The 20,763-nt window shown below is 52.0% G+C and overlaps 8 protein-coding genes across 8 annotated transcripts; 3 read left to right on the top strand and 5 right to left on the bottom strand.

The window, feature by feature from the left end:
* Nucleotides 1-103: 103 nt before the first annotated feature.
* Nucleotides 104-1,820, bottom strand: LTS14_010425 (uncharacterized protein; the record flags this gene model as incomplete). Its single annotated transcript, XM_064843101.1, has 2 exons — nucleotides 104-1,619; nucleotides 1,687-1,820. 2 exons carry the CDS (start codon nucleotides 1,818-1,820, stop codon nucleotides 104-106), a joined length of 1,650 nt encoding a protein of 549 aa, XP_064689320.1.
* A 336-nt stretch (nucleotides 1,821-2,156) lies between these two features.
* LTS14_010424 (uncharacterized protein) lies at nucleotides 2,157-4,328 on the top strand (the record flags this gene model as incomplete). The annotated part of the gene is made up of 2 exons (XM_064843100.1): nucleotides 2,157-2,369; nucleotides 2,415-4,328. The coding sequence occupies 2 exons, from the start codon at nucleotides 2,157-2,159 to the stop codon at nucleotides 4,326-4,328; spliced, it is 2,127 nt and encodes a 708-aa protein (XP_064689319.1).
* Nucleotides 4,329-4,814: 486 nt separating this feature from the next.
* LTS14_010423 (uncharacterized protein) lies at nucleotides 4,815-6,524 on the bottom strand (the record flags this gene model as incomplete). Its single annotated transcript, XM_064843099.1, has 6 exons — nucleotides 4,815-5,278; nucleotides 5,342-5,615; nucleotides 5,668-6,095; nucleotides 6,145-6,250; nucleotides 6,319-6,360; nucleotides 6,411-6,524. 6 exons carry the CDS (start codon nucleotides 6,522-6,524, stop codon nucleotides 4,815-4,817), a joined length of 1,428 nt encoding a protein of 475 aa, XP_064689318.1.
* Nucleotides 6,525-6,687: 163 nt separating this feature from the next.
* On the bottom strand, nucleotides 6,688-9,076 carry LTS14_010422 (uncharacterized protein; the record flags this gene model as incomplete). The annotated part of the gene is made up of 2 exons (XM_064843098.1): nucleotides 6,688-7,587; nucleotides 7,643-9,076. 2 exons carry the CDS (start codon nucleotides 9,074-9,076, stop codon nucleotides 6,688-6,690), a joined length of 2,334 nt encoding a protein of 777 aa, XP_064689317.1.
* Nucleotides 9,077-10,230: 1,154 nt separating this feature from the next.
* LTS14_010421 (uncharacterized protein) lies at nucleotides 10,231-10,935 on the top strand (the record flags this gene model as incomplete). The annotated part of the gene is made up of 2 exons (XM_064843097.1): nucleotides 10,231-10,495; nucleotides 10,550-10,935. 2 exons carry the CDS (start codon nucleotides 10,231-10,233, stop codon nucleotides 10,933-10,935), a joined length of 651 nt encoding a protein of 216 aa, XP_064689316.1.
* Nucleotides 10,936-11,979: 1,044 nt separating this feature from the next.
* Nucleotides 11,980-12,342, top strand: LTS14_010420 (uncharacterized protein; the record flags this gene model as incomplete). Its single annotated transcript, XM_064843096.1, has 1 exon — nucleotides 11,980-12,342. One exon carries the CDS (start codon nucleotides 11,980-11,982, stop codon nucleotides 12,340-12,342), a length of 363 nt encoding a protein of 120 aa, XP_064689315.1.
* A 161-nt stretch (nucleotides 12,343-12,503) lies between these two features.
* Nucleotides 12,504-12,893, bottom strand: LTS14_010419 (uncharacterized protein; the record flags this gene model as incomplete). Its single annotated transcript, XM_064843095.1, has 1 exon — nucleotides 12,504-12,893. The coding sequence occupies one exon, from the start codon at nucleotides 12,891-12,893 to the stop codon at nucleotides 12,504-12,506; it is 390 nt and encodes a 129-aa protein (XP_064689314.1).
* A 1,825-nt stretch (nucleotides 12,894-14,718) lies between these two features.
* LTS14_010418 (uncharacterized protein) lies at nucleotides 14,719-15,999 on the bottom strand (the record flags this gene model as incomplete). The annotated part of the gene is made up of 2 exons (XM_064843094.1): nucleotides 14,719-15,901; nucleotides 15,965-15,999. The coding sequence occupies 2 exons, from the start codon at nucleotides 15,997-15,999 to the stop codon at nucleotides 14,719-14,721; spliced, it is 1,218 nt and encodes a 405-aa protein (XP_064689313.1).
* Between the last annotated feature and the right edge of the window lie 4,764 nt (nucleotides 16,000-20,763).

Genomic DNA, 20,763 nt, shown 5'->3' with positions numbered 1-20,763 from the left:
TGAGATCGAGCAGTAGAGCGGTCTCGCAAACTATAAACCCGCAGACAGCTAGAAAAATTAGCAAGGGAAACAATCTCAGGGAATGGACGTCCATTATCTCGACTCATTCACCGCCGACAGGTATCTCCCTTCTCCAGATCTTCACCGGCATATCTCCTGGAGAACACGTGAACGCTTCCCTCTGTGAGAGCTCCCAACCGGCACTGAGCAACTCAAACTCATACCGATGGACCAACGTGGCCCACACCACCGTCTGCTCGAGATAGGTGATATTCCTCCCAATGCAGCTTCTCGCCCCGGCACTGAAGGTGAGGAAGTGAGGCTGCAAGTCCTTCGCATTGTCAGCGAGCCAGCGTTCAGGCCGATAGGCGAGAGGGTCAGGGAAGATGACAGCGTTGCGATGCATGGCATACGGCGGGCTGTGAACGGTGGTGTGGCCGGGAATCCATTCCCCCATGATTTCGATCCCTTCCCCCGGCGTCAGTCGAGGCACATTCATGGTATTTGGTGGCGTCAGGCGCATGCTTTCGTCCAGGCACGCGCGCAGATATGGAAGGTGCTTGACGCGGTCGTACGCAGCTACGCTATCGCCAGGCTCAAGCACAGAGTCGACCTCTCCGCGAAGTGCCGTCAGAGTCTCCATGTTCTTGATCAGCCAATACAACACATTCGTCAGAGCCGTCCCAGTGGTGTCCGACCCGGCATTGCACATAATGCTGCATTCTGCCACCAGCTCACCCATCGGGTAGAAATTGGCGCTCCCGTATTTGTCTTCCAAGAGGTATGTGTAGAAGTCATCCAGCTTTTCACCAGCTTCATACCGCTTCAGCCTCTGTTGGACGAAATAGACGCACATGTTGGTGTAGTTGTCGTTGTGTCGCCACCAGGGATGCCACGACGTCCATTGTGCGAGTGTCTTGAACCACTTCGGTGACCAAACCATGGGGGATTGGATACGGTGGGAGTACCACAATGCTTCGCGGTAGCTGAAACGCGATGTTTTGCCGTTCAGGGCTGTGACTTCTACTATGTCGTTGCCAGCCTCGATCATGTGCAAGTCTGCGCTCAGCCCGATCTGGCTAATTGCATCCTCGGCGAATATGCCCATCCAGGCTCGGTGATTGATGAAACCTTTGACGTGCTCGAGGTTCAGATGCGGATCTCTATGCGGCGTGCATTGATAAACGGGCCTGTTGCAGAGCCGATCGTATTGCTGGACTAAGGCCCTGGTCCTGTCTGCAACGATGTGCTCCCAATGTTCAAGGCCAGCTTGAGAATAGGCACCAGCAAGCACACGCCGCTTGCGGGAATGATCGTCTCGGTCTGCTACGTCGGCCAGATGGCGATGGGTTCCAGACAACACGTCGTAAAACTCGTCCTTGCGGACTGCTGAGCCGTGACCGTATATGTCTCTGACGGCCTGCACGTCGTTGAACGATACGGAGTTTGGCCCGACTCGAACAATAGGGCCATACTTCTGGTGAGCTTCGTGGACCGCTTTGTATCGTCTACCTCTCGATGCATGGTACATGTACGGTAGGTTGGTGAACGGTGCCAATGGCGTCATGCCCGGAAAGCGGCGAAGGGCTTTTCGATCGCGAAAATACTCGAAAACATGACTGGTGATAAGAACAAGTATGCCAAACGTTACGATCCCGCAAACTGCATTCAGGGCAATCATCTTACTTCAGAGGGAGTTGAAATGATATGATAACTTGTCGAGCAGGAGGATGTGTGAATGATGGGAGACAGCTTAACGAGAGCGCAGCATAAGAGACAGCCTGCGTTGCGGCAATCCGAGAAGCGGTCAGAATCGGCATCGATGGAGCACAATCCAAGGGCTAGGCATATGACAGAAGTCCACCACAATCAGCAGAGAGGGAGTAGTGGTGCAAAGGTTGATTCCCAAATTGGCAACTTTGCCATACATTGTAGACCCACAGTGATTGGTAGAGGTTTTTAGAGTCTCGAAAACGGCAACTCTGGCCAGTTTTGGTGCTGTCATCCTCTGTCGAAGCGAACATCGCCTCGGAATTGCCGAAATCATTGGAACAAACACGTTAAATATCAAGGATGTGACAAATAGCTTGGGCTTCGATTCGTAGGAGCTAAGTTGCGCAACCAGGCCTCAAGGGATAATGCGAGAGTACACCGGTATGTCTTGGGAGAGGTTGGATGTTGACGACGTGCTAGTCGTCGTCATGACGGCGATTGCGTTCCTATGGTACACCTGTGGTGGTTACATATCAAGAACAGAAGACATACCTTCGCAGTTTTGGTATCAAGTACCGCAGTCGTCGGACAGCCAGCAGACGTTCAGGCAGAGAAAGGCCGAAGCGAGAAACGTCGCCCTCGTTTTCAAGGAGACGGTATGTCAGGCATGCTAGTGACCGAACCAGTAATGCCACTTACAGCTGAAGCAGGGTGTCGACGCTGTGATATTCTGGGGCAGCCAAAGTGGCCGAGCCGAGGCCTTTGCTAGGCGTCTCGCCGAGAGCCTGGAAGCACGGTTTGGCTTAAGGAGTTTAGCAGCAGACTTGAATGACTACGACCATGCGAACCTGACTCAGCTGGAGTCGTCTCATCTTTGTGGCTTCGTCTTGTCTACTCACGGAGACGGCGACCCTCCAGACAATTCTGATGGCTTCTGGAGAGCCATTCACGCATTCTCGAAGCGCGGAGCTCAACTCTCAAACTTGCGGTACATGCTGTTTGGCTTGGGCAACTCAAAATACCGGCAGTTCAATCGAGTAGCGGAGACAGTAGATGATATCCTCGAGCGACTCGGAGGTACGCGTATCGGCGAGTTTGGTCGAGGCGACGACGCCAATGGCGAGACCGAGGACAATTTCTTGGCCTGGAGAACAGCCACCGAAGACCTGCTGAAAGCAGAGCTTGGTCTAGTTGAGCAGGACAGCATATACAATCCAGCTTTCAATATCCAGGAGGTCCTGCTAGCAGATCCGAATGGTGTGTTTAGAGGAGAGCCACATCAAGCTCTCCTCAATCAAGCCACAGCTTCCAGCAAGATTGCAGACCCCAAGATACCGAGGGCCCTTCCCGTAGTCCACGCGAGACCATTATGGGAATCTGATGAGCGACTATGTCTCCACGTCGAGTTGGACCTGGGAGCGGATCGGCTTGTCAAATACAAGACCGGAGATCACTTAGCAGTTTGGCCAAGTAACCCAGTCCGTGAGGTAGAGCAGCTTCTCTCTCTTCTTGGCCTACAGGAAAAGCGAGAAACGATTATATCGATCGGATCCGTCAATACCCCTGAAGGTGGGAGGGAGTCCGCCTTCTCTCCGACCACCATCGAAGCGTTGTTCTCTCACTACCTTGAGATCTGCGGTCTCCTGAGCCGCGAGGCGGTCCTGGCGCTTGCCAGTTTCGCTCCTTCAGAGGCGAGCAAGACGCGGGTGCTCCAGATGAGCGATAACGCGCAAACCTTCAAGAAAGAGGTCGTGGGCTCGCATCTCACTTTGCCGAGCCTCATGCGAGCTGTCGGCGGACTTCTTGTCTGGAGAGTTCCGCTTTCGTTTTTCCTCGAAAAGTTGAAGCCGTTGCAGCCCCGTTATTATTCCATATCGTCTTCAGCCGTAGTTCAGCCGCAACGGGTCTCGATTACGGTGGTAGTGGACAAACCGCCGAATCCTACTTCCGAGGACGGTGCGATAGCTGCAGTCGGCGGTTGGGGGCTGGCTACGTCCTATCTGCACGCTGTAGAGCGGTCTTGCAACTCGGTTCCCTCCGATCGCTACCACAGTCCTTTCGCACTAGGTGCTCCCCGAGCTCTTCTAGTAGATCACAAGGTCTTCGGTGCTGTCCGACAGAGTCCGTTCAAGTTGCCAGTGAGGGCTTCGACACCCATCATCATGGTCGGGAGTGGGACTGGAGTTGCTCCATTCCGAGCTTTCGTGCAAGAGCGCGCGCGCCGCAAGGCAATGGGCCACGAGGTCGGTAGTACCTTCCTATTCATGGGATTTCGGTCTCCGGCGAGCGATTTGCTGTACGAGGATGAGTGGTCGGAGCATCAAAGGATCATCGGCCAGGACCTCCTCAAGATCTGGACCGCTTATAGTCGCGAGATCGGGAAGCGGAAAGTCTATGTCCAAGACCGCCTGTTGGAGAACGCGGCAGAGATCATGAGGCTTTTCGAGGAGGGATCTGGATGCCGCATGTACATATGCGGATCTGCAGACATGGCGAGGGACGTGGTTGACACTTTGGCTGTCATGAGAGCCAAGGCCGCAGGGCAGCAGCATGTTAATGCGTGGATCAAGCAACTGCGACAGTCAAAGCAACTACTTGAAGATGTCTGGAATTAGTGCTTGGATAATCATCCTGTTAGCGCTACCTGAACCCACTGCTCTCTTAAAATTTGCTCAGTGTTGAAGCTCGGCCATGCATCTTGCCGATCCACCAGTCGCAAAACTTCAAGCATAGCGTTCTGCTCCAGTGAGTCCGTCACCCAGACACCACCTGTCTGCGTCAGTGATTCCAGAAGTGGGGTTGATGGAGCTCATACATTGTGATACTGCCAGACATGACATGACCCTTGCGGGTGGAACTGCGTTCGAGATAGCAAGACCGCAGAGGATTCGCAAGTATTGCAATACTTTCTTCTGCAGGAGAATTTAGGTCAATTGTGACATGTCTTCAATGAGTTACATACCTTCGTCGTCTTCCTTCCTTCGATGTACCGTAAACCGATCTTTGGAGTCGTGGGATCATAGATGGCCATTAGGAGCATGCAAAAATAATAATACGACAGCCCAAAAGCTACAAATCATCTGAGTCAGACCAGAGTCGCTCTACAAAGGAAAGCGGACAGACTGACTACAACAATCCAGGAGCAGGCAAATCTCTGGAAAGAAGCGTGCGCTGTCGGATTCTCTCTCCCGATAGTATACTGGGCGAAAAGTGTCGGGTAGGTTCTGGTGCCAATCTTCCAACCTATCCACAATGGCATGATACTTCTGCACGGATCCTGAATCGATGCCGAAGCAATAATCGACAACATCAGCGTTCAGGCAAGTTGCACGTTTTGCCCATACGCATTCATCCGCAGGAGTCATGGAGCGATCAAGGCGTGCTTGGGAGAGGTCTGTTTTAGGGATCCTCTGATTGATCAGTGCATTGTAGACGTCTTGCCTCTGGTGTACCCAGAAGGCTGCATCGCTCAGTCCAGTATAGCTCTGTGACTCGGTTGTCGTCGCTTCAACTGATGCGTAGCCGCCTAGAAGGTGGCGTGCATCGTCCCTTCCATGGACTGGAGCTGAATAGACGGTGCAAGTCAGCTCATGGCAAGAATTGGTGGGCTCCAAGGTCAAAGACTCACCGCTAATCTCTTCGTAGAAGCGGAGGATTGTTGAGCATGCAAGGAAGGCTCCGTCGGTGATCGATTCCCTATCTTGCAGCATTGGTAGTAGCAGACTTACGCATAGGCCGTGATGGCGGTCTGCTTCGGCAGCACAATCTCTCGCAATAATGGGATCGTCGGCGAAGCGACTTTTGTGTATTGCCGCTGTAGCTAGCATGGAGTAGAGGAGCAAAGGGCAAAGCGGAGCGAGACGCAGAGCCTCTCTTGTGAACTCCGGATCTGCTACGTCGAACTGTGAACAGTTAAAGACTGTCAGTTCTAACTCAGCAGGTGGCAAAGCTTACCCAAACTGATCCAACCGCCACCTTGAAATAATGGAGAAGTTCGTTAAATCGGTATCCAATGAGATTCTTGTGATAGGGTTCAACATAGAGTGACCCGGCTCGACATGGACTTATGGGACTCGACAACGGGTCATGGAAAGAGACTGGGTAGGTGTCGTTGACAGTAGATTGACATGGTAGGTCACGGATCCTGACGGCGGTGTCGTCGTAGTCTTGAGAACCGACGTCATTTGGAAGTACAGGTTGCAGTGGGCTTTTGTGAGGCATGAACTGGATCGTCTCGACAGCATGCGGGTCAAGTTGGGCGCCATGATCATCTGTCACCGGCAATGTTGTTGTTCCCAGACCGGCATCCGCCGAAGACGTTGCGGAGGATGGAGTTGGCAGAGGCTCATTGCCCACACTTTGCGTTTCATCGACGAAAGTTACTGCCACAGATTAGAGTCAGGATGCACAACCAAGGTCAATAACACGTACAGGTCTTCCGAGTCTCGGCCCATTTCTGCTGGGGACCAGCACTGAACTTACCTCGACCTACGGAAAAATTGCTGCGCGGTCGAAATCGGACGTTGAAAGCCGGGACCTTGGAGTTGGCATTAGTCCTCAAACGGATAATACGGCCTGAAGGCGGAAGTCTTACACATTTCCTACCACTGTCGCTGCAGCGCCGGCAGACTGGTTGGGCCTTGTCGCCTGTTCTCGCGTGAGCACATTTGATGGAATCGAGGAGCACACGTGCCCACAATCGAAGTGTCTAGCACGGCATGTCTGGCTGCGTTCGACCTTTCAGCGTCGTAGCCCAGAATAGGGAGCTCTGGTTCATACCAAGCTGCTTTTCCAACTCTTTGTCTTGTCATCTTGAATGCCGAGAGGACACGATGGGACGGGTCTTGGGAACGGAATATTGGTAACGGGTGGACATATAGCCATACTTGCCTGTTCGAGGGGTAGTCGCAAAAGGCGGGGTAATCCCGAAACCCTCCACTCGGGCATTATCATTGAAGCACGCTACACGTACTATCAAATGATGACGTCTCCCCTGCGCTCAGTCGGGTCTACACTGAGCGATACCAGCTTTCCGCCCCGCACGCTGCCCTCCACGGTGGTATTGAACGGTGCCACCAACTTGAATTCCGCCGTCCAATTTCCTGGCCAAGCGGGCAAGAGCCGTATGGTGCGGCTTGCGTTGCCGTACGTCTGCATCAGCATGTCTTGCAGCGCAATCATGCCTGTACCGCCGGTGTCCATCTGCGGCGTCCAATCGAACCCGGGTCCCCAAAACGTCGGGAAGCGATTCGTATTGCTGTCTTGTAATTTCAGAGTCGTTACGTTCTGGGCCATATCGGCAAGGCCCATGTCCGCGAGCCAAATGGCGTCCTGCTTCCAGCCTTCATAAGAGTGGAAAGCTTGCGTTTCGGTATCGTAGAGATAAGTGTTGATTGCGTAGCTCAGGTTTGGCAAACCCAAGCCATACTCATGCCAAGGGAAGACAGGGTAAAGCTGTGGTATCTCAACATTTTGGAGGCGTGCATACGCCTCTGCTGGAGCGATGCACTGATGGCCTTGCTGCTGCCGCAGTGGAGTGGACGGGATGCGTTGAAGCAGTCCCTGATAGTAGCTGGTATTGCCGATCGCATACTGTGGATTGACTTGCAAGATGCGGGTCACAATTGCACGCAGCCCACTCACAGTAGATGCTGGGTTGTAAGCCGCCTTATAAGTCTCACACCCAGTAGCCGGGTAGAGGACGAGTGTCTCATTGCCGCTTGTTCCCGTCAAACCGTAGACGTCACGGCTCTGCTGCATTTGCGTATAGAGAACGTCGAACCACATGATCTCATTTTCAATGAATGGCATGTATGGTGTTGCGTCGAAGCTGAAGAATTGAACCGCATCCAAGATCATCATAGCGAACTCGAGCTGCAGCATTCTATTAGCACAACAATCTGAGAGGAAAGTCTCTAAGCAGACATACAGCAGTGTCTGACAACCAAATGATCCACGCATCAAATTGCAATCCAGGATTGAAGCTCAGCGGTCTCTTGGTCCCATAGATATAGATGTCAGGGTTGAAGTTGAATATCTGTGGGAGGCCTGAATTATCGATCTGCTCCGTCAGCCAAGAGTGATTGATGTTGTGGTACACTCTTCCTCTGAGAGTGCTGGTCCCGACAATCCGCTCGTAGAAGTTGAATTGCGGAATCATCATGTCCAAGTCGCCGGACTTTAAGAGGGGCCAGTACATAAGACGCTGGTTTTGGGCTGTATATGTGCCACCGCCCCAAAGTCGGAAATCTGGAGTGAATGGATAATTTGGATTAACATAGACCGGATCGAAGGTGAAGAGTGCGCCGTTAAACTTCGAAGGCCACTTTGAGAAGGCATTGCATCCAAGCATGTAGCGGAAGAGTTGATAATTTCGACCGACTTGAAAAGACGGGTCGGAAGTGCTGGAATTAGGATTGACAAAAATATAGCTTCTGTTCCAGAAAGAGTTCCACCAGTCAACAGTGGGGCCTTGCCCTTGATTTGATGCCGATGCATCAATTGCCACAAGTTCGTCCTGCCACTGGGAATACGAAGAAGTCTGGTTTGTGTGCGCAACGATCGTCAGATTGAATGTTGTGCGTGCTTGTGTACTCTGAAGGTTCCAGGACTCGTACGACGAGTTCACATAGTGGTCAGATGTGACGTTGGTAGGCGCAAGTCCAGAGCCGTACATCACCATGCCGAAAGTATTGTTCGCAAGTGGGTCGTAGAGCTCTTCTTTGTAATCACTCAACTGCTGTTGCGCGAGCGTCGCATCAAATACTCTTGAGTTGATGTTGCGGTGAGAAGACAGGACGGAGTTGTTACGCCAGAATGTGACGTTGTCTTTCCATGTGATGGTATTCATATCCGGGACGCCGTTCCATGATGATTGCGCCTGCTCGGCCAACGCCATTACATGGTCCTGATTCCTCCAGTCCTCAAAGGACGCTGTCAAATGCGAACGTGCAGACGTCGACACCTCGACATGGACGACCGGATTGAAGACATCGACCCAGAGCTTCACCGTTGAGCTATTGCCAGCCGAGATTTGCACATAACCGTCCTCAAGGACGAGTCGCTGCTCGAATGCCTGGCTGTGCGCGAACGGATTTGGATCCAGTGTAAGGCGGACTCTCCCTAATTTGAGCAGACTGTTGTTCTCGTCGAAGCAGCCGTCCTTGCCAACGTAGAACAGAACAGTGTCATTCTCAACCCAGACATTCAGACCAATGTCGCCGCCACCAACCGGCATCGAGCTAGACGAGCCATTGACTGGCGGAGCTGGGGTGTTCCAAACTATATCATAACTGGGCGGCAGAATCAGTGCTGCACCAATGGTAAGGCCGGTAAGAAGGAGGAGGGGATTAGGCAACGACATCGTGTTGGAAGGGGCGGGTTACAGTATAGAGAACTTCATTTCAGCCTTTTTCTTGTAGCGGAGAAATTGTCGAACGGGGGGATCTCGCTGGCTGCTGGTGCTGACGTCAATGCATACCCGTGGATCAATGTGGAGCTCCGGTCTGTCCACAGAGATGTCACCGTCCGGAGTATAGTACAGCCGAAGGAGCAGATTTATTAGGGAAGTTGCCCTTGTCGGAAAGGAAGACCGAGAATACCTTTAGTCCCTAACCTTTCAATCCAAGGACGTTCCCTGAATGTGCTGGGAGGCATGCGCCTAAACTGCTATGTCGTGCATGTTGGATGAACTATTCCACTGTCCGTCTACCCGAGCAAATAGTGGACCGCCATATAGAAGGCGTGCTCCAAGTCACGTGCAAGCTTACACAAGATGATCTCAGCGTTGGTATGGAAGACGTCGTCGGACTCATCGCGTAGAGGGAACTTGAAATGCCCCACTGCTCTTCCTCGCGTCGCCGCCGCTGTTATTTGTAAAGCTGCTGCTCTTCCTCGCGCAGCTGCTTCTCTTGCTGAAATTCGCGTTTCAACTCTTCAATCATGTGTGCTTTGTTTTCGAGGGACGTAAAGCAAAGGATGCGTCACTCCGTATATGGCAAACAAGTCAAGGCTGATTCCTCTCTAGCGTCATGCAGTTTCATCTCATTGGGGTGACAAGCCGCGCAAAACGCCTGCACGCGCGCATCTTGTATTGTCACAGTCGCGAGTACCTCGGCAAGTCGCCTTACTATCGTGACCATCTCCTTCTCCTCCTATGCTGAAGACTCTGGTCAATGCTTCGGTGAGCCTGCCCCGTGGTCTCAAAGGCGAGCTTCACAATTCGAATCTCCATGTACCACCAATAAGGTTCGGCCACGCTTTTGCAGCTGGGAGGGGTACGCCACCAGCGTTTCCACCGTGCGTGTTAGGTTTCAGACCGCAGTCTGGCGTCAGTACGTGAGTAGCGACAGGACGACATGCAGATGGGACGCTACTGTACATCACAACGTCCTGGACACCTTGCAAGCACATGATGCTCCTTAGATTGGTTCCCTCCGCGAATTGGTCAATACGAGTGGTACAGCGTATCGCTGAAGATGCAGGCTTGACGACTTGCCCCTGTGTTGCTATCTCCGCATGTTGGGCCTCTGGAAGCTCGGTAGCAGCGTCTTCATGCGTAACAAGCTGTACGATGAGTTGTCAGTCGCAGGCGCGCCCTTTCTTGCACGTATAAGCGCGGGGTCTCATCGCAGCGCCCAGATGTTGCTGTTCATCAATCGCACTGTCCGCTCCATCCTTCTTCAAGCTTCAACCAAATGCCAAATGGACCCTGCAAGTGCAAGCGGCCTTGCGGTAGGCGTGGTCTCGCTCGCCTTTGACGTTTTTGATCGGTCGGTCAAGCGTAAGCCTACCTTAGAGAGCAAGGTAACGTCCGACCGTGCTGACCTAAACCCAGTATTCAGGTTTGTCTCGTTTATGGTCGATATGCCCGAACGTTGTCGTCTGCAGCTAATGATCGAGTACAATCGTCTACTCGCATGGGGTGACGCTGTTGGCCTAGTGGATTCTCCAGATAGTGCGCATGTTGCATCGTGCCTTGGCACCAACGCGATTGAGCTCTCCAGTATCATCGCGCATATTGGCTGGCTTCTCGAACAGTTCAACGATATCAACAGCCGCTGGGAGGGCGAGGTACTGCGATCACAGGCTCACCGACTACTGTCCACAGAAGACCAAGCTGGACGGATAGATTTCAGCCAGCAAGTCTCGAGCTCAGCCGCACAATATGAGTCAAACCGAGCAAAGCATTCGTATTTGAAGCGTGTCGACCGCGTGGTCTGATGGATATCGAGAGGCGCAGGAAATACCAAAGTCGCGATCAAACATCCCGCTCGAGTCCGATGGGTCATGGTGGACAAACCAGCTTTTGAAGAATTTCTGCAGGGCCTCCACCGCTTGACGGAGCGCATGAACGAGCTGATGGGCGACTATCGCGCCAGACAGATCCATGAGATCACCGCGAAGACCTTTCGAGAAATGGTGTTTATACGCAACAGCGTCAAAGAGCTTAGAGACATGTTAGACGCAGTCACTGGTCTGGTTGAGCTCACAGCTGGGAAAACTTACAGCAGGGAGAATAGCGAGACCGTGCAAGATCTCCTGCACTTGAAGGAGATTCAGTGCATCTCGGAATCTACCTTGTTGGAATCTACGGGGGATGCTGATCTTGACGTCGATCGATTCTTGGAAGATTTGATCACAGTGCAGCGCTATGACGGACTCCGTTTTCGACAATGTTTCAGCCGCGCCGTCACGAGGGTCGCGAACCCCAATCTTTCGTCACCGCGCCCTCGATGGGTCCTTACGAGCGGAGGAAAGACAGAGAGGTGTAAATCGAGTGGAGACAGGCAAGCACAAGTCTCGATGGGTCCTTCGCTGTGCGGCAAACGACGATACGGATCGCCACGCTGGCGCAGATGCTTGCTCTCCCCAAACCACATCAATTTCTCGCGCCAACCTGTATCGGATATGCAGACGACCACGCCGGACAGGGCCGCTTTGGCTGGATCTTCGCGATGCCGGACGGCTCGGACGGAAGGACCTCGCTTAGGACGCTCCATAGCATGCTGGGTGAGACGCGGTACCGGCTTCTTCACTGCTATGTCTTCACACCGCGGGATGGTTGCACAAAGCGGTGTGTAGTGCAAATGTCCTATTCACATACCAAACTGGAGACCTCGACATTGATTCTCCTTTCCTGTCAGGTTTCGAGTACTCCCGACCAGAAAGCGACGAAACGACTTCTCGTGGGCTCGACCCTCGCTGGGACATCTCCGTTGGCCTAGCATACAGACAGATGTTCCGACAGCTTCCCGCTCACGAAAGATGTATGGTATCTACAGCCTAGGCCTTCTACTCCTCGAAATCGCTTACTGGCAGCCCCTGAATATGCTCATGTCCTTGAAAGAATGGCCGGATCCGTCCCCTCAAGATGCCCGAATTCGTGGCTGGCTTCTGGAGGAAGGGCGATTCCCGCCCTTCGAAGATGCAAACTCGCTCCGCGTATTACGCCACACCGTCGGGGACAGATATTGGAGGGCGACTCCCCGATGTATTGTGGCTCATGGTGAGTTGGGAATGCGTGTCGAAGAGGATGGCGACGAGACGAACAACTCGAGCATCGGCGTTGAACTCCATACAGCCTTTACGGACCTTGTCGTCGACGAACTGAAAGGCGTCGTGGTATAGGCCATGGCTTCAACATGTGGAAAGGTCAACAGATGCACGTGGTCATAAGATAGTGCGACTGGAACAATGTTTGCCTGCAACGATCGAGACTGTCCAGTCCATTGCATTCAGTCATTGAGAAGCGCTGAGGGTATGGCGAATGCTAAGCACGATGCCTAAGTCTAAAAGGGCTCACTGTCCTTGACCTCTAACTCGAGGTGGTCACACAGGAGGGACTCAATGTCTGAGTGATGCCTTCTCGTGGCAAATTCGCGAGCTGTGCATCCGTTGACATCTTTTGCACCGGCATCAGCATGACTGTCCAGCAGCAGCCGCACAACGGCAACGTGGCCTAGCCCTGCTGCCCCATGCAACGCTGTGCGACCGTTTTCATCGGTGGCGTTGACATCGGCTTGGTCTTGTAGGAGGGCCATAGCGACATCCTGGAGCCCATTCCGGGCCGCGCATTCTGCAGGAGAAGTCGTGGTTCCATCCACATCCCAGTCGGCTACGTTGGAACCTATAGCATATCCGTCGCCGTTCGAAAGAGCAGCAGCAATCTCCTCGGTCATACATCGTCACCATATCCAGAATCGCCTGTACCGCCCATCGATGTTAGTTGTTCTTCGCAAGCCTCACCTGGGCCTTCAGCGTTTTCAAAGTTGGAGACGAACACGGCAGCCAACTTACCGTTGGTCTATACGAATCCGACCTTGAACGAGGAAGCTTCGGTGCTTTACCGCACTCCCGGATCAGAGGCATTGCATGGTCACGTGCCTTCATACACCGCTCTAGCGCTCGAGAAGGAGAATGGTGGTACTGCTGCATTGGGATCTAGGCTTCCTTCGTCGTCTACTGGGACTGTAGCATTGCCATTTAAGAACGACGGGAAGACCACGGGTCGAGCCTTCTCTGCTGGACCTCTCTGATCTCATAATCTGGGTTTCCTTCTGTGCGCCATCACCGGCGTCACACACTGGAAGGAATGGCCTTTCTTTCTTCCGTTGGGAATCGTTTGGAGTATGCCAGTGGGGCGCATAGACGTCATCATGAAGGTACTCCGTACCGTTGCTTTGTCACCGCTACTGTTGTGATGTTGCAATCGCGCTGGCACTGTGGCGGAGTCATGGGTTTCGGAACCTCCCTTACCGAGCTCCTCATCATCCGAAGCTCGATCATCTTCCAACCTGCCGTGATTTTTCGAAACCGAACTTCCCAAAGCTACTGTGAGCTGCATCTGTTGACTTTCCTTATCAATTGGACGGAAGAGAGTTCTGGAGCTGCGCATGGTCTTAACCTACGCCGATCAGCATCCAGCAACTCGAAGCTCTGCGCCAAGGGGATTATGCTCGGATACCGCAACCCACTTACCGAGCGTTGGAGACGAGCGTATGCTTTACTGACTTGCCTGAGCTCGGCTGTGGTCGCATCTCGCTTGGCGAAGCGACTGGTTTCTCTTGAGATCGCATCTTGTGCTTGGCGAAGCAGCTTGTTCTCTGCTAAAGCTGCATCATTCGCTCGCCGAAGCGTCTCGTTTTCTGCAGTGCTCGCGTTCCTGTCCCAGAATTCAGATCAAAGTACGGGCTATCCGATGTGACGCGACGTGCAGCGTTTCCCGAATCTCCGCTAATTGCTGCTCATTACATTGCAGCGGAGGGTCAGCGCTCTGCTCAACGGCTGGTTGGGTCATCGTGACATGTGCCTGCATGTTGCATCCGACGTCGCTTTCCTTGGCCTCCATTGCCCATGCAGGTTATCACAGCTATACACAGGAAAGTAGGGGCATGCCATCCTCATTTTAAAATCACAACACATCAAGGGTGCCCAGCCATCGCCGTCATTCCTGTCCATCGGGTTGGACAGCCTCGGAAGGCATGGATGCTGCCTTGCTAGACCTAACTAATCAGACTTAGGTGCAACGGTGATTGCTGTCCTATATTTAGCCCTGTGATCTAGCCATCTCTGGTCTAGCACCAGATATCCGCGCAAAATCGAATGCTAAAGCTGCAAAACGTTAGCGTTCAGACCCCTTCTTGCGCCATTCGAATCTGCTCAAATCGATAGCATTTATATAAGCAGCGGAAATAAAAGTACCTTTAAGTAACTTAGAACATAGCAAGTATTCGACCTTTGAGATTACCGTTACGTTCCACCTTCTTACGACCGTGTCATCTATCTCGAAAGCTGCTCGGCGTCATGATTCGATAACTTAAGGGTTCGAGTGTTGATCTGTCACACATTCCGAGGAGTCTGATGCCAGACAGCAACTAATGAATATTAGGAAGTTAAAAGGCGATATCACTTACTACCAATCTACTCTGGCCTACAAAAATACAACAGTCCACTCAATTCTGAGCCACAATCCGCTATGGAAGTTGAGTTAGCGTGCGGAACTTTTCAAATCTTCTCTATCTCAGTGTCCTCTGCATTCAAAATGTCGCGCGACAGATAAGCGCCAGCCAGCTGTCTCTGATCCACAACTACTTGGTCGCTGTCCCCGAACAGCAGTGCAATTTCCTCGAGAGGTTTGTGTAGCGTATCCGGAAAAGTGAGGAATGAGACCACAGCAGCCAGAGCTGAGAGGACGATGAAGGAAATGTAGTATTTCCAGCCGATAGCAGCGAATGCGTACGGGGCGGCCTCGACCCAGGCGAGATTGATCACACAAAGGGTGACAAGTGCCAAAGTAAAGCCTTGCGCTCGCAAATGTGATGGCCACAACTCGCCGATATAGAAGTACGAGGTGCCATCAAGAGTGAGGGAGTTGAAGATAAAGAACAAGAAGAGCATCGCGACGGCGGCGCTTAGTCCTCCCGGATATTTGGTATACAGGAAGTTCTTCTGCAACGCGACATCGACGATGAGTGTCAATGTACAAAGAACAAAGCCCAGGGATGTTAGATATGGTCGGGGCAACTTGTCACAAATATTATAGCCACTGCGTTTATGACAAGTCCAGTAAGTGTCTAGCCTGCCGGGAGCAGCAAGACCCCTGTAGCGTCGTAACGCAGCTCGGAGTACAGCAGAGCGCCATAACCTAGGTTTGGTTAATAGGACACATGTAACGACTCCAACTGAATACGGACTGTTGATTACAAGCACTCCTGAGCTTACCAGCGAGAAAAACAAGTATATGGTTATGAGCGCTGGCTTCCGGTAGGATGGCCGTCGGAAAGTGTCGAGATAGCTCGCTTTCAAAGTAGCATCCAGTTCAATTTGCTTCGGCATCTGGTAAAATTCGCGCTCGGCGTACTCATCAGAGGAATCCTGAGGGTCGGATCGAAGTCGCTTGACCACCGCCCATGCCTCTTCGACGCGGCCCTTCGAAAGGAGATAGCGTGGTGATTCGGGCATCCAGTGGATTCCTGCAAGGAGGATCGCTGGGAATAGCATCACAAAACTCAGTGCAGCCCTCCAATGCTCATTTCCGGAGTAGGAATAGAACCCAACCCCAACATACCCAGCAAGGGTGTAGCCAAATTTCAAGAGGACCGCGTGAATGTCAACGAGCCTCCCACGGTTCCTTGGGGGAACAATTTCGCCCACCCAAAGCGGCACACTTGCGAGCGATTGGAATGCGCTGCGAATTCCATCAGCCTTTTTCGTCTTCGTTTCCTGGTATGTGAACAAAGGCAAGACTTACCCCCATCCAGTCACAAAGCGAAACGCGATGAACATCGCGGGTTTCACAGCGCCGGTCGTGAGAGCCCCTCCTATTAGAACGATGGTGTTCCCAACGATAATGGAGACTTTTCGGCCGTATGCGTTAGAGATCCATGCATGACAGAATGCACCCCCAATCCCTCCAACATAGAACAACGAGATCATGCAGCTATCAACGCGTTCGCGTTCGACCTAGTTCCGAGTCCCATGTATGTGATGAACGACGGTTGTCCAAGAGTAGTTGAAATAACGGACCCAGCATATCCGTATGACGCTGATCCGAGACAAGTGAAGAGAACAACGAAGACCGTGTAGGACCGATATCCGCGACGACGTTCGATCAGGCCAGTATCCGAATCGTACGCAAAGTCATCTGCTTTCGCGGCAGTGACGGCAGTCTCTTGGTGACGGGGTGTCGGGGTCGTCATGACGCTAGATGTAAGTCGATCCACGTATAATTGTAGAATCGAAACGCAACAACGGTCGCTTTGCAGTGCCAGGACAACGGCTTATTAGAAATGGGCGATCCTCACAATGCCCGTTGTTACTCCAGGGACCGAGGGCTACGACGTAGGTTGGGCCGTTTGATTTCTACCTCGGGTAACTCGGTTTGCCGTTAACGTTGCCTAGCTTCGAGATTGGTATTAGTGCACTAGATCTATTGCTTGAGCTAAGGATGTAAATTACTATAGTAACTGCTATTTTGAGCCAATAGTAATTACTATCACCAACGCAAATCCTGAGGAAGTGGTGCACCCCGGGATGTAGTGCACTTTATCCCGCACTTCCTCTTCAAACACCGTGTTTTTACCTGCAATGGACGCGATAATACGCGGTTCGAAAGCGTATTCGGAGTCTGAGATACAGAAAGCTATACTTGACAGCAACACAGGCAGGTTCACCTCAGTGCGAAAGTGTGCAACCGCAAACAGCATTCCTGTTCAGAGCCTCCGAAACCGCCTTTCCGGACGCGTTCCACGGCCGCACGCCCACGAACACATGCAGATTCTCTCGAACGCCGAAGAGAGGACACTAGTGAGATGAATTACTCATCTCACAAGTACCGGGTTTCCTGCATCTCCGTCCTTGGCCATAGAAATGGCTGAGGAAATCCGCCGCAACCGCTTCCAGCTTTCACGAACACCGCCTTCCTACCCACGATCCATCGGCAAGAGCTGGCTTGACCGCTTTCGTGCACGCCATCCCCAGATACAAGGTATATGGGCTCGCAAAATAGAAGGCGCAAGGCACAAGGCGATGAGTGTCGGGACTGCGAAGACATGGTTTGAAGCAGTAGTGGAGTTCCGTCTCCAGCATCAATACACTCCCGACCGCATCTACAATATGGACGAGTCGGGATTTGCAGTCGGAGACAGTCAATCATCAAGGGCATTGATAAATGTTCGCGAGAACTCAAGCTGGAAGGTGATTCTAGGCCGGCAGGAGTGGGTAACCGCGATCGAGTATGTCAGCGCCGGCGGCATAGCGCTCCCGCCTCTCATCATATTCAAGGCGAAACATACGAACACTGGCTGGATACCGACACATACCCCGCCGGATTGGCGGTTCTCGACAAGCAACAGCGGCTGGACGTCCGACAGCCACGCGTACGAGTGGCTGACCACCGTTTTCGAGCCTTTGACCCGGCCAGCTGACCCAGCACTCCACTGCCTTCTTATCATGGACGGCCACGGGAGTCATATCACAGCGAATGTGATATCACATTTTATGGAGCATGCAACTGACTTGCTCATCCTTCCACCTCATACGTCGCACATGCTACAACCCCTCGAAGTCAGTGTGTTTGCACCGCTAAAGCGCGCGCTGCCCGTGGCGCGCGCTGGCCGTGGACACCGACGCAGTCTCAAGACTCGATAACGGTCGCATACAGCGAGTAGAATGGACTGAATTGTATATTCGTGCACGTGAGAAGGCTCTCACATCACCGAATATCACTTCCGGCTGGAGAGCAACGGGTCTGGAGCCGCTGAGTCCGATTACAGTGCTTGAAAAGCTTGTTACGCCTCCGGCTTCACACCCTGTACCACCTTCTACACCGGGCGGACCCTCAAACCTCGACGCATCGCTTCTCCATAGCTCTCCACCAGACGGTACGGAATTAAGACAAGCAAATGCGCTCTTCAAAGCTCAGATCACGAGGGCTAAGGACGTTTCGTCTCCAGCCAAGCGTTACGCACAGCGCATGACCCGAGCACTTGAAACGACTCAAAGCGAGCTTGTCACAATTCGGAATAAGCTTGCAGAGCACAGGGAACTCCTACAGATCCGTAAGAATCACAGAAATGGGAAGCGGGTTAAGCTAAAAGGCCGATTGGTATTCAGCACTCAGGAAGTGCTCGAGATCGCAAGGGAAGCCGAAGCGGAGGCTATGTGCAAAAAGGGTCGTAGGCAACCACGGAAGCGCTCGATCAGCCTAGAAATTGAAGACAATGTGAAGAGCATATTGAAGCATGTACTCCGATTGCATTATTGTGGCGAGAAGAAGTTAGCAATGGATGCAGCGACGTCTGTAATAAGTGCACCACATCCCGGGGTGCACCACTTCCCTAGGATTTACGTTAACAAAAGTTCTTCCTTCGATCCTTATTGTGTTACGGCGGAGCGATCAGGTGCTAGGAACTAGTAGTGTTGCGTGGAGAGTAAACCGACAAATGTCTTGCGTAAACTTAGCCTTAACAAACTGTTGTCTTACCGGGTTTTGCCGAGGGAAAACCCAATTTCAGTCGTAAACGCCTAAAGCTCAGAATTATTTCGTGCGATCCTATTGTCCTTAATTCCGCTCAAAACCCTGCAAAACGGAATCTCTCGACAGTAGAACATACTACTACAGTCAAACTATAAAGCGTAAAGTTATCCGCGGTAAAAATACCCCAAGGTCTAGCTATCGGTAGAAATACCCGAGGTCTAGATTCGAGGTACTTTTACAGTGGCTAATTGTAGTTAGCCTTATTAATAGTATCTATAGCTCTATCTCTAGTATATCGAGCCGACGACCTTAGTAATAGGACCTTAGAAGCTTAGAAGGTATAAGCGGTCTAGGTATATATCGTAATTACTTAGGTTTAAATATATATTATTCGTTCGGATACTAATAGCACCCGCCTAGAAAGTACGTAAAGTATATTTAGGAAGGAAGGTCGCTCTATTCCGTACTCTAGGATAGGGAAACTTACTTAATTCGGTTCTAGCGAGACGGTCTCTATTCTAACGAAAGACCTCCTTACTTAGATCTTTAATAACTAACGCTACGACTAGAATAAGCCGGTAGTGCTTTACGAGACGTTAGTATCTAATACTAGCAATACTAACGGTTGCAGATATATTACGATACTACTAATAAGTCTCGTATAATCTCCGCAACACCGCATAGCCGAGCTGTATACACGAGGCAGGGCATATATGACTTTGGCCCTGCGATACGGGTCAGGTGTTATTGTTGGGTTACCGTTTTCTTTTAGTTCTGTGTATTCGCTCCCGCGCCCACGCTCTCACGCATGACACTGACAATGAGTCAGCTTTGAGAGAACGCTGCGCCAAGCGACGTCGAGGGAATATCAGAAGCGGGAGATATTGCTCAGCTCCAGCAGCGTGCTGGTTTGTTCAACGATGCAGCCGGAAAAGCTATTCGACGCGAGGGATTTAAGTGATATTACGAACTCGAAGCCCAAATCTCGTTCATTCTCTCTCGAAAATCCTGCATTGCACAGGCTACCCAAGCATGTCTTCACCACAAACACCATCAGATGGAGCCATGGAGCTAGAAAACATGTCCCCAGACAGAGAAAATGAAGCTTCAGACCCAATCTCTAGCTCGCCGCCTACTTATCCATCCGGCTTCAAACTCGTCGTGATTACGCTTGGCCTGGTTCTTAGCATCCTCCTTGCAGCACTTGACAGTACCATCATCGCCCCCGCCATCCCTTCGATAACATCGCAATTTGGATCCATCGCCAACATAGCATGGTACTGTACGTCTCCTGGACAACTCGACGTAGTCCTCTACTGCGACCAGCGACAGTATACACTGCAATACCTGGTCACCTTGGGAAACCGTCTCAGCGAGGCGATGTAGGCATGATCGCGGACCATTTACCGTCGCCTGAGAGGTGAGCTCTCTTTAACATTCCAATCCGTAACCGTAATTGCCTTATGTAATTCCGCATCTTGGGACAACACCTTGCCATCGATACACCGAGCATCTGCGATTCTCTTTCCTCCGTACTGAGGCTCGAATCGCCACAGGCGCGACGGATCTTTTAAAAAGTCGTTCCAGCCATGAACAAGCTTTTCTTGACCTTGCTATTCGCAGAGACCCAGAAGACTTGACTGTGGTGTTTTGATGACACAGCGACCGACACTACAGTCTTTCCGCCAGACTCTGTGTCACAGAGCTGTGAAAGATCATCTAAAGACGCTCCCCAGGCTTCAGTCGAGGTCGTGAATGGCGACGCCCAGCTGACAAGACGCTCCTCAGGATCAAGTCTTCGTAGAACTCTATCGCCTTTCTAGTCTGGGGCAGCGAACTGTTCGAGGTGGGTAGATTCGGGAACGGAACCCTGACGAGAGGAAGACGTGCATACGGAAGCACTTCAGAGCTGGAAGCGATGCTGCATAAGTAACGCCGACGCCCGGTTCACGAGCCTTCGGTCGAATTGAGCATATCTCAATAGATAGAGATCATTCTGCATGACCAGCCTGATCAAGGCATCTGTCCCGTAGATGCGCCACGGAAAAGAAGTGGAAACTGTCGAAGAGACA

This window comes from Recurvomyces mirabilis, assembly GCF_035927965.1.
Source record: "Recurvomyces mirabilis strain CCFEE 5264 chromosome Unknown scaffold_42, whole genome shotgun sequence".
In the NCBI taxonomy this organism is placed as follows: domain Eukaryota; kingdom Fungi; phylum Ascomycota; class Dothideomycetes; order Mycosphaerellales; family Teratosphaeriaceae; genus Recurvomyces; species Recurvomyces mirabilis.
Note: the sequence above shows the minus strand (reverse complement) of the source record. Positions and strands in the feature narration are given on the sequence as shown.